This window comes from Maniola hyperantus, chromosome 17 (assembly GCF_902806685.2).
Source record: "Maniola hyperantus chromosome 17, iAphHyp1.2, whole genome shotgun sequence".
Classification (NCBI taxonomy): Eukaryota; Metazoa; Arthropoda; class Insecta; order Lepidoptera; family Nymphalidae; genus Maniola; species Maniola hyperantus.
In genome coordinates, this window is record NC_048552.1 from 10,228,363 (window position 1) to 10,240,995 (window position 12,633).

At 36.5% G+C, this 12,633-nt stretch overlaps 2 protein-coding genes across 2 annotated transcripts; one reads left to right on the forward strand and one right to left on the reverse strand.

Annotated features, from left to right (window-relative positions):
• Positions 1 to 249: 249 nt before the first annotated feature.
• On the forward strand, positions 250 to 8,923 carry Dolk (Dolichol kinase). The gene is made up of 9 exons (XM_069504415.1): positions 250 to 586; positions 951 to 1,181; positions 1,743 to 1,998; positions 2,357 to 2,545; positions 3,078 to 3,287; positions 3,602 to 3,676; positions 4,316 to 4,496; positions 5,150 to 5,227; positions 6,356 to 8,923. The coding sequence occupies exons 1-9, from the start codon at positions 474 to 476 to the stop codon at positions 6,502 to 6,504; spliced, it is 1,482 nt and encodes a 493-aa protein (XP_069360516.1). The 5' UTR covers positions 250 to 473; the 3' UTR covers positions 6,505 to 8,923.
• A 142-nt stretch (positions 8,924 to 9,065) lies between these two features.
• Sirt6 (sirtuin 6) lies at positions 9,066 to 12,302 on the reverse strand. The gene is made up of 6 exons (XM_034977726.2): positions 12,097 to 12,302; positions 11,890 to 12,017; positions 11,391 to 11,633; positions 10,584 to 10,757; positions 10,124 to 10,247; positions 9,066 to 9,840 (listed from the first exon to the last, which is right to left on the reverse strand). Exons 1-6 carry the CDS (start codon positions 12,160 to 12,162, stop codon positions 9,082 to 9,084), a joined length of 1,494 nt encoding a protein of 497 aa, XP_034833617.1. The 5' UTR covers positions 12,163 to 12,302; the 3' UTR covers positions 9,066 to 9,081.
• Positions 12,303 to 12,633: the final 331 nt, after the last annotated feature.

Here is a 12,633-nt window from a genome sequence, read left to right on the forward strand (position 1 = left end):
AATGTCACGATCGCAATCATCTATTGCGCTCGCTCACTATTGGCTACAATGCATTGTTGCAACAAGAATCGCAAAAATTCAGCCAATCAGAACAATTGAGATTGTAATAATGATTGATGCAAGTTTTACGAAATCGCCCTACAGCACAGTTTAAAAAGCTTCGTGGTCAGAACCCTGGAGTAAATGTATTCTGTGTCAGAACCATAACTTGCTGTCTGCTGATCTGTGGTCATTGGTCAAGGTCAAAGTCAAAACCTCAAAACAAAACCAAACGAATACAAAACAGAAAACTCAATTTTAATTATGATTTTATTTACTTTATATGCTTGTTTTGCATGTGATTCTTTGTGAAATTCTAATAATCGTAAATAATTTTTAAAAATACATTGTGTTGTGTATGTTGTTACTGTAACAAAGTGATTTGTGTTTTACCTTCTTCTTGTTTGTTGTTTGTTGTTATCTTCTGCTTTACTATGAAGATTGTTACAAAATTTACACAGATATTGCAAGATAAAATTATAGGACCAATGAAAACTTTAGAAAGACGTATTGCTCTCAGCTTACAAGAGGCTAATGTAAAGTTAAGGTAGGTATATGAGCTTTCAACCACAAGGGATAATTATATTATTTGATTACAAATTAGCACTTCTGCACTTCACGCCTGATGGTGTCTAAGATGGAAAAGTGCTAACTTGGTTGGTCGATAGGGTTTATTACTCCAATTTATTGCATGCTGATACAAATTTACTGCATCATGCAAGAATCCTAAATCGCTTAGCAGTACCTCTTTGTAGTATGGTTGCAAATAGTCACAGTAGAATCGTCTCCCCAGCTGAGAACTAAAGACTCAAAGGTAGCAATGTAATTTCCACAATCCATGGTTAGAGTAACTGTGTAGGTAATAGTAGTTCCCTGCGACTCAAAGTGAACCAAATAATTATCTTTTTCAGACCAGCAAACAGTAATGGGCTATGGTGCCACTTACTACTACCAGCTGCACTAGTTACTTACAGCTGTTTCGACAGTGTGCCAACCCTGTACAAGATAACATCATGCATATCAGTCGGGCTGTTCTTCCATAGTGTTCTGTTCATAGTGTTCCTCTCCACGTCAAGTACAGTGTTGAAGGAGCCAGTTTACGCTGGGTGTGTTGCGTCTGGTTTCATATCTACTATACTACTGTATTTTTTTTTTGCAAACAGGTAAGAATACTTTTTTTAAAGAGATGTCTTTTATCATTAAAATATATATTAGGTAGGCTGCCAGGACCCCAGTCTTCTGCGTTCAAAGATGGGAAATCAGGTGGAATGGTCCTAATATTGGTTGAATAATGTCCCTAAAGTAGAATTTTCTTTATTTTACTCAATAGACTAATTCTTCAGCAGCTTCTGCTAAACAGCTTCTTTTTACCCGACTGTGGCAAAGCCAAAAGTAAGGGTTATGAGTTTAGCAGTCTGTATTTCACAGGATTACTCCTGTGAAGTAGCCGTAGCTGTGATAGCCTAGTGGTTAGGACGTCCGCCTCCTTTACGTCAGGTCAGGAGCTAAATCCTGGGCACACACTTAACTTTCGAAGTTATGTGCATTTTAAGAAATTAAATATCACTTACTTTAATGATGAAGGAAAACATCGTGAGCAAAACTGCGTGGCCAGCGATGGGTTGATCGCTGTGAAGGCAAATTAGTCAAACTTTCAGAGCCCTAATATGAATCATTATAAAAATAAGTCTTCATTTGTATAGATTTCATCCTTTTTTATTTTATTGTTTATTCTTTTCAGACCTTGGGTTTTCTTTGACAGTCAGTATATCATCGACATGTTTATTTGCTGCCATGTTGCGACTGTTCATAGTGAAGTTTGACAAGACATTCACTTTAGGAGAAGCTATGATAACAGCACAGGCGGTTGTTTTGTTTTTCATAATGTCTGTGATCAAATTTTTCTTCAAAATGCAATCGGATGATAAAGAAATAGAATTTATAGGTGTGATAGTTTATGTAAGTAAATCTGAAATGCTATACTTATACTAAGACTACTTTAGCCCTTCACTTTGCCTGCATGCAATACAGTCCAATCTAAACATGAGGTGTATGACTGTGCATTGTACAAAAACCGGCCAAGTGCGAGTCAGGCTCGCGCACCGAGGGTTCCGTACTACAGTCGTATTTTTTAGTCATTTTGCACGATAATTCAAAAACTATGATGCGTAAAAATAAATAAAAATCAGTTTTAGAATGCACAGGTGAAGACCTTTCCCTCTCATAATGCATTAGTAAGAAGAGGATGCGAATACTCTTAAGTTTAGGTGTGCTTAGAATCAGTACCAATATTACACTAGTGTTTACATATTTTCAGACTATATTATCAACAGTGGGATTGATTGTTACAGTACTGTACTTCCTCACAGACTCTTGGAGGACTCTTAGGACTCTGGCATACATAGTGGCATCAGCTGCTGTATTCGTATTGCTAATACTGCATGCTGTACTGGGAAGGAACTGTGTGATAACTATACTTAATTATGTATTTGTGGAGCGAGATAGGGTAAGGATGAGTTTTATTTTATTTTAGATTTTTTTTTTACTTTAGTTAGCAGAGCAAAAAGCTCTGCTTTACATTATTGCAAAAAAATCCAATAACCTTCAAATCAGTTGATTGATGAGCGCAGCAGGTTCACATTTTTTTTTTAAAGATTATTAGCCATGTTAAATGACTAATATTCCCCTTTCCTCTCTAACTAAGCGTCAAGCTTGTGCTAGGAGTACATACGACAATAGTTTCGGTTTTCAGTCCACTGTACCCGTTGAGCTATTGAGGCTTAAATGAAAGCATTATACTTCTTCTTCTTATTAAATATAGTGCTCAATTTTATAGCACCATTTGAATTAAATAACATGCACTAGCAGATTTTTTTTGTTAAAAATATCTGAATTGATGCTTTAAAATATAAATATGTATGAAATATAGTTATTTTTGTGTTAGATCCAACAAATACCTAGCGCAAGCGAAGTAAGCCCGAATTTTTTCGTTAGCGAATTATAATGGGTTGATTTATCCAATATTTTATAATTTCCAGTACAAACTGTTCACATTCTGGCTATTTCTCGTGCTAGTAGCGGTGTGCGTGCTAATGGTGCGCACGCGGCTGGCAGTGAAGGCCAGCACAGTGACGCGCAAGACCTTCCACATTCTGGCTTCACTGGTGTTTTTGTCTGGCATTCTATACGACGTGTATCTGATGACTTTAGCGGCTGGGATCGGGCTTGGAGTACTTATTTTCGTAGAGGTTCGTGCGAATATTTTATTATTGCCAGTATGAAAGGTTCATATTCTACATACTACTATTGCTGCTGGCGGTGAAGGCCAGCACAGTGATATGTAAGATCTTCTACGTTTTCTGGCGTTACTGGCATTCTTGTCTGGCATTATATAAGATGTGTATCTAAGGACTTTAGCTGCGATTTGTGTCACATAAATTGAATAATGTCAGTATTTTTGAGTAGATACATCTTATTTATTAAATTATTAACTTACCCAAACTACTAGTAAAATTGAACTTATTAATAATAATAATTAAAAATATTGTGTTTTTATTTTCAGGCGTTACGGAAATCTGGTATAGAACCAATCTCCTCTGCCCTGCAATCAGCTTTTTTAGTCTACTGTGATGAAAAAGTAAGTGTTACACTTTTTCCTTGTTTTCAGTCAGTATCCAAAGTTTGAATTCATTAAATAACATTCAAATAACCTCAAAAGCGCAACGACAACGGCAAAAATACAAACAAACAAATAAATATTTCCTCTTTTAAAAATCCTGTGGAGCACTCTCCGGATTTTTAACTATACCCATGCAAAAAACACTTAGATCCGTTGAACCCCCGTTGTGACGTGATTGAAGGACAAACCAATAAATCAACAAACAAACACTTTCAAATTATATAACAGCTGCTAGCTGATGCCAGCGACCTCGTTCGCATGAAATTAGGTTAAAATTCCGTGGGAACTATTTGGTTTTCCGAGATAAAAAGTAGCCTATGTCACTCTCCAGGTCTTTACCTATACCCGTGCAAAAACACGTCAATCCGTTGCGACGTGATTGAAGGACAAAATAACAAACCAATAAACCAACAAACGGGAAAGATAGCGGGAAGTGGGTGGATGAGGAAGGCGGAGGATCGTGTGTGGTGGCGGGCTCTAGGGAAGGCCTATGTCCAGCAGTGGACGCAAACAGGCTGATTGATTGATTGATTAAAACCAACACACACACTTTCGTATTTATAATATGGGTAGTGATAGTAAAGATATTATTTCCAGGATTGTGGATTATTTGCAATGACACCCCTTTACCTGTACGTCGGTCTGGCGTTCCCTTTGCTGCTAGTTCCTAATAGACCAGATCGCGAGTTGGAGCTGTTGAGCGGAGTTCTGTCTATCGGAGTGGGAGACACTGCCGCCAGCTGGTTCGGTTCCCGCTTCGGGTTCAACAAGTGGTCTGGTGAGACACGACCTATCAAAATAATCTATCTTTGCAATGACACCCCTTTACCTGTACGTCGGTCTGGCGTTCCCTTTGCTGCTAGTTCCTAATAGACCAGATCGCGAGTTGGAGTTATTGAGCGGAGTTCTGTCTATCGGAGTGAGGGACACTGGCGCCAGCTGGTTCGGTTCCCGCTTCAGCTTCAACAAGTGGTCTGGTGAGACACGACCTATCTAAATAATCTATCTTAGGGTCAATTCATACTAGTGCAGAGTCGAAGCGCTTCAAAGCGTCAATCGGAAACTTAACATTCTTTCTTCATTCCTTGCGATAAAAAGAAGACGCGCGAATTCCCGGTCATTCGACGGAATTCGTGCGTCTGAGCAAGACCAACGCTGAAATTAGAAATGCAAAATTTAAATGCGTTTTTATTGCTTTTTGTAAATTTTTTGGTGGCTTTTTATCACTTTAGGATCAAATTAAAACACTTTTCAAAAAATGGTAAAATACCCTATTATGATTCCGCATATACTTAATTATTTAAGTCAAATACGAAAAAAGTACTGCATTGTTCCGAAACAAGCGGCATTAAAACCTATTTCTATTGAATTTTCAATATTTTCTTACATAAATTATTTTTTGTACCTGTAATTTACACATTTGTTTTACAGATAGCAACAGAACCATGGAGGGTACCACATTCAATATTCTGTCACAAATAGGAACTGTATACGCCTTACAACTATTTGGTAAGATGATTTTGGGAAAATTACTGATCTCTGAGCACCCACCAATCACAAACATGTTTTCAACTCAATTCGAAAATGTTTTCAATAAAAACAAAAATTCTCAATTCAATTGAAAACAGTCCCGTTGGCGACTTAAAATAGTTAACGTCCACTGAGATTTTTGTCTCTGTCATTTGTGTGGGATTACGTAACAGAGATAGTGCTATACGGAACTTATTTCCGTGGATTTAGACCTGTCAATTTAGTTTATTTATAAAGCATTCTGTATATGATAGTGAAACATCGACGCCTTTGCCTGACAGGAGGCGCATAAGCGAACTGGCGATAGAGGTAGTATATCATCTGTGGCACCGGCGATACTGGGCTGTCAAACGCCATAGTTTTAATTGTACGAGCTGCAAGCTTCTAACATCTTTAAATAATTGGGTATTTTCCTACTTTTGAAGTTGATAAATATTATTACTTTATTATAAACTAGGATAAAAATAATGACGTACACTGAAAAAAATATTAAAATCCAACAAAGATTTACAAAGTTACAGGCATTTTAATTTTAGAGTGGGAGGGTTTTCTATCCCTTTCTCGCAAAACGAAAATTTGTATTAAACCACACGAAGCTACTATGGCATTAGTAGCAGTGGCGTGCAGGTCATAGAGGCATAAAAGCACTGCTTACCCAAGTTGAAATATGGCTCAATGGTCATTTTTCATCATGACAGTCTCTAAATAGGTAACCTAACTGACTAATGCCTACCCTAGCTTGGAACGCTATGCACGCCACTGATTAGTAGGTGTGACGTCAAACTGCTGTATCACTATCTCTGTCTAATCAGAAATATTTAAATGCTTATAACTTTTTTGTTATTTGATCGATTTAATTAGTTTTTCAGTTTACGTCATTATTTTTATTCTAGTTTATAATAAAGTAATAAAAAAATTGGAGTCAAATACCCAATTCCATAACATTGTATCGATATCAACAATTCTTACTTAGCAAACAAATGAAACAAACAATGTTGATTATAATTTGACATTGGCCAGACCTCTTGTGGCGCCCTCTGAGATCAGTTTTGCCTGTGGATTGTCATTGTGAACGATTACAATATAGAAAACTGTTTTTTCTTTCAGAGCTATTGGATAACAAAAGCGCGTTGTTACGCACGGTGTTCGCGGCCACGGTGTCGGGCTTCGTTGAGGCCAAGACTGACCAGGTCGACAACTTGGTGCTGCCCTTAGTGACTATGATAGCGCTCCAGGCCACTTGGATATTGCTGTGATTATAATACATACAGTAGCCGGCAAGAAATATTGTACATCAACCTTTAGAATGAGATTTCGGTGGTTTTGTAGAGCGTTGTCTCTGTCACTCATACCTATGTGACGTTTCACGATACCGCTATCTCTTTCTAAAGGTCGATGTACAATATTTCCTGCCGGGTACTGTGCTAATATACATTCGAATGTGTGTCTGTCTGTCTGGTAGCTTTGTTTAACCGATTATGACAAAATTTGGTACATATATAAATTGCATGCTTTTTGTCCCGGAAAACTAAACCCATGCAGACGAGTGGATATCATATAATATTTGGTAAAGAGATAGCTTGCATCCTGCATCCTGTGTCCGTCACAGGCTACTTTTATCTCGGAAAATCATAGCTCCCATAAATCCATGCGGACGAATTCGTGGGCAATTTTAATTTTTTTTTTTTAATTTTTACATACCCACATTGTTAAAACATACTAAAAAAGTATTTTCTGCTTTTCAATCTTGTTATTTCTTTCTCTCTCTATGAGCTATATTCAGTGGCAAGTTGCTTTAAAATAGATTGCAATGAGTATTTGTACCAAACAGTACAGCAAGTAGTGGTACCTAGACATTTCGATTAGGTTAACAATAATAATGTAAATTGAATAACTATGACAGACATTTGAATGTACTTTCAATGCTCTTCTAGACACGTAGGAGTGGTAAAGACCAAAGATATTAAATGCTAATAAATAATAATATATTATAGGCATATAGAAAAAAAATTGAGGTCCATTACACTATCAATATTATTTATCACGCGATATTACGCCCTGTATCAAGGAAATATTCCTGGTATTAACAGGATCACAATATAGACCTGTTTGTTCTTGAAATCCTGCGATCCTTGAGTCGCAATACTGTGTTGATAGTGTAACACCCTTAATAAGCTCTGTGGTCTGCCTTATTAGTTTTAAAATATTGCTAGTGAAATGTTAAAGGCATAACGCATACAGTGCGACAAGACTATCTTGGCGCGTGGCAATAATCGGAACTAACGTTGCCGTCAAGTATTCCCTTGGTTCTTGTTTGAATATTCTAAGCGTTTGTTTGCCAACAGCGCCCCCCTGTCAATGTCATTCAAGTGCTAAGAGAGCCTTGTCGCCCTGTAACTGAGTAGGTTCCTGCGGTAGTGGAGCGGTGCGGGAGGGCACGCACCGCACGCATAGCACGATGACGTAACGCGAGAGCTCCGTGTTCGTCAACTTGTGGTAACTGTCACCTTTCCGCACCGCTCCACTAGCGCAGAAGCCTACTCAGTTACGCGCTATGCCTACTATATTGGTAGTGTTACGGCGGTTACGCACTCATTCGATCCGAGTCCGAGAAAATACGTTCCTTTTTGTTTTGTAGGTACCTTATGAGCAATGAGCAAGCTATCTCAACTTGACTGAGGACCAACTTAACAAGCTTGAGCGACTCCAAAATCTTGCCATTCGGTTCATATTTGGTTTGCGCAAATATGACCATGTATCTGAATTTCGTCAAAAGCTCAAATGGCTCCCTATTCGCCGTCGCCGGGATTTGCATGTACTTTCTCTTCTGTACTGTGTGCTATATCACTTAAAAACTCCCCCTTACCTCAAGGAGAAGTTTAGTTTTCTTGGAGTGCAAACCGACATAAGATCCTGCCGAACCTTAATGTTAGAAACGCCGAGTCATAAAACGAAATTCTATGGCAACTCATTCACTGTGCGAGCTGTTGAACTTTGGAATGCACTACCATTGACCATACGGAAATCAAAGTCACTAGACTCCTTTAAAACTGCAGTGAAGAATCATTATCTTACAAACTGAAGACGACAATCATATTTGTTTCTCTTTAAGTACGATTATGGAGTATATATTAGTCTATTTTATTAGTATATTGGTATTATAATATTATTTAATACATGTATTAGTGGTTTATGTATTAGTATGTATCAGTTATTTGAATGTATGTTTATTAGTATGTTACACACCACCTGCAATCTAATTTTCCTTATACTTTCCAATCTTCAAGGTTGCCTGGTAGAGATCGCTAATTAGCGATAAGGCCGCCTTTTGTATCTTCCTTCTGTCTGTGTTTTTTATTCTTTAATGTAATCCTTCTTGTGGTTGTGCAAATAAAGTGTATTTATTATTATTATTATTATGAGTTATGACGTTTGTCGTAGATATTTTTTATATCCGTATTTTCACGGATTCGGATCGGATGAATGCGTGATCGCTGTTAGTCGAAAGTATACTAATAACATTATTCTACATATTAAGTAGGTATCTGTATAGCAAATAGCTTTTGTATTTTTATACCTAACATTCAAATATTGGTTACATTCCACAATTGCTTATAAGTTTATTTTAATTATAATAATAAATTGGGAAAGAATAAATTTGCTGAGTAAAGATTTCATGATCTTTTCTTTAACATACTCACCTTTTTATTCTTTAAAATGTTGATGGGATTCATATGAGATCTTTTCGTTTTAATAATTATAGTAAGAAGTGTCTTAATCAAGCTCAAATCTGTCAAGGTGAAAACTAAAAATAAGAATAGGTTTAAAATCATTTATTCAATTAAAATCACATCTTCACTATCAGAACATAATAATACATTTTCACATTCTTCATTAATTTCTAAGCTGATCACTTCTGATTTATGATCGACTAATATTAAATCATTATCATCCTCTTCCCTTATATTTTCTTTGATAACTTTTGACTTATCAATAGAAGTACCCATTTCTGTACTCTTTATTGTATTTCCAATTAGTATTACATCACTCCCAGGACCATTGACTTCTCTATTTTCCACTTTGACCACTTTTGACTTATCATCATCACTACTAGTGCCAATAACTGTACTATTCCCTTTATTTCTAACTAATATTACATCAGTGGCAGTACCATTCACATCTCTATTTTCAACTTTGATCACTTTTGATTTATCATTTCTAAACCTGCCTATTTCGGTTCTATTTCTCTCATTTTTAACTAATATGACATCACTAGCAGGATTATTCAGATCTCTATTTTCCAATTTGATCACTTTTGACTTATCATCAACACTCGAAACACCTATTTCTGTACTGTTTCTCTTTTTAACCAATACACGTTTCTTTTTCACACCTTTGCACTTTACTTTGAACACTTTTTCTAATGCCAGTACATCTTTTCGCCTTATAGTCCAGTCTATAATAGTGTTATCGGCTAATTTTATAAAATTATCTGCCTCATTGTATTCTGGTGTTTCTAAATTTAGAATGCTCATGATTTTCTCTAAGATGTCATCTACATAATAATTTATAACTAAATCTGCTTTGTTGTCCTGAAAATAGTAAGAGTTTTTAGTATTTTTATTAAATCCAGCAATACTATTAAAACAAATATGCAGTGCGGTCAGTTTTTACTTTCTTTAAAATCGACACCCTAGTTCCTTAGATAAATTTGTCTTTCCCAAATTGATTTTCTGACCAATACCAAAAATGTAGTCGCGGCGACTGTGTGCTCTACAACTTCTACATAAATTACAGATCGTCACGGTGGTCGTCGACTAGTCACCCGGCCGACTAGTCGACACTGCATGATGGCTCAGAATAAAATCAACTTACATGTTTAGTGGGCTGCAGATTGCATATGACTAGTTTTCCTCCATACTTAACAGTTTCTATTGGCAAGTTCCCACTTGGAATGATTTGGAGAGTTGTGCCCAAGCATATGCTTAGATCAGCTAGACTGAAACAAATATCGGTATTTTTTAGACAAAAATTCTTTCTGTTTCTACAGCTAGCTATATAAATTATCCATTTGAATAAGGTTACAAAATCATAAAATATTTTTGAGCAATTTACTGTTGACTTTTCCTTTCAAATTGCAGTATAAATCATAATTTTGGGGTGAATTATATCTGAAAGGTCATAAAAGTTTCAAATCACACCAATATGGTTGTAAAAAACAACATGACTTCATGTTCAATTATATCTCAATAATTTTATTATCTTAAAGTTATTTCAGGTAAATGGAACAACTTCATCAAGATTTGTGTCCTAGATTATCCTAGAATTCCTATACCTGGAATGTAGCTCAGACATTAAGAGATCATTTTCAGGCAGACTGTGCTCCCAGTCCAGGACTCCATCGTACAGGCGCCCCCGACACGGCCGCGCGCCCGCGTGTCCCGCCGCGCATGGCACTCCGCTGCACTTCTTACCCACTGTCTCCACCGGGCAGCTGCGTACAAACTGCCTGTGGACATGGATTATACTTATTTTTAATTGCAGTGTAAACTGTATTATCACAACTCAAGGAACCAAGTATCGAGTTAAAGAAATCACAATTACAATACTTTTTAGCTCTTATTTCAATAAGTAAATGATTGTGATCCCTAAAACATCAGCCCCTTATTTGGCAGATCAGGGAGTTGACCCCAGGCATCTCTAGGTTTTCAGAGTTGTTGTTTAACAGCTAAGTATTACTTGCTTTAACATTGAAGGAAAACATTGTGATGCAACCTGCATGCCTGAGTTCTCCATGTTCTCAAAATTATGTGTAATCTGCTAATCTGCATTTGGCCAGCATGGTAGACTACATTATGGCCAAAACCTCATTCTGAGAGGAGCTCAGTAGTAGGCTGGCGAGGGATTAATGATGAACCTGATTGAGCTAATCTTTACAATACAAGAAGTTTTTGCACAGAATGTTATAATGAGATTACACAGTATGGCTATTTCATCGATTGCATGGTTAGACAATACAACAGTTTGCAAATTACTTCAACTCAAATTGTTATACTTTTAGATTTAAGTAGATTTTTTATAGGAGGATCTAGGATTAGTATCAAACAATAGTAATAAAAATATCAAACTGAATTCAATTTACCTTTTGCACAAGTTGCATTCATCTATAAACATATTCCCATGCAACTCAGCCAAATATTTCCTTGATAATCCAGATTTTAAATGTAGTCCATCAATGTTCTGACTGATTATGTACTGAACTTTGTTACTTTCTACTAGTTTCCTCAAAATCATGTGAGTCTTTGTTGGTTTGGCGTCTGTAAACGACACGTTGATTGAGGGTTTCTTTCCTTTCTTTTCTAAAGTCCACACTCCATTAGGGCCTCTGGAAAAATTACATTAAAATCAATTTACATTCAGACTTAGGTTTTAATAAAATCTTGTCGGAGCCCTTAGTTTTCCTAGGCTATCCTAGGAAAAGGTTAATTAACACGATCGACAAAACTGTCTTTCAGTCTTAAAATAAAATGATGCAGTACAAGCCATCATAAGCAATGAAATATTCTTATTCTTGATATTGAAAGATATTCTGAACAGGGGATAAAGTTCGCTTCTTGCAAAATCAGATAAATAATATTCACCGAAAGTCTGGTATGCCTGCTGATGTACTGATTCCAGCTCCTGTATGGACCACCACATGCTTGCTTGTTTTTATAAGTTCTGCCAGGATACCACATTTTTCATTTAATTTCTCGATGGAATCGAATTTCTGAAACGGATAACTCGTGTATAAAGTAACGTAAATATGAGTTTTACTATTGCTAAGATAAAATTCTGTAAAAATTCACCTCAGGTACACCAAGCACACCTTTGTGTTCATATGGCGATAATCCTTCCGCGTAATTACAAGACATTGTGGCCAATAAATAGGGCGGTATAAAAGATACCGTATATACTAAATAAACATTACTTTTTATTCAAAATCAATATTGATTTTTAATTTAAAATTCTGTAAAAAAATAAAAAAATACACGCCAAGCCAATCACGGATAAAAACTCAATTGCCTCAATTACTTTACTCTATGGTTTTTAGGACGTTTTTCCCCAACGGGTTTTACGGCTCTGGATTCTCGTCTATTTGAGCGTGTCCATATTTTATGGTTTATTTTGCTGTACGCTGTAGCTGTACACAGTCTACACACAGCAAAATAACCGTAGCTTTCCGTTTGCAAAAAAGACTGACATCAGGTGACCCGCCTGCTCGTTTGCTCGCTATATCTATAAAAAAAAAGACACAGTGCACTTCTTGGCTCTTGCTTCGAGTTCTTACAATTAATTAGAAGTTGGGTAACCAAGGCAGCTAAAAAAAACTAGGTCAGTTTTAA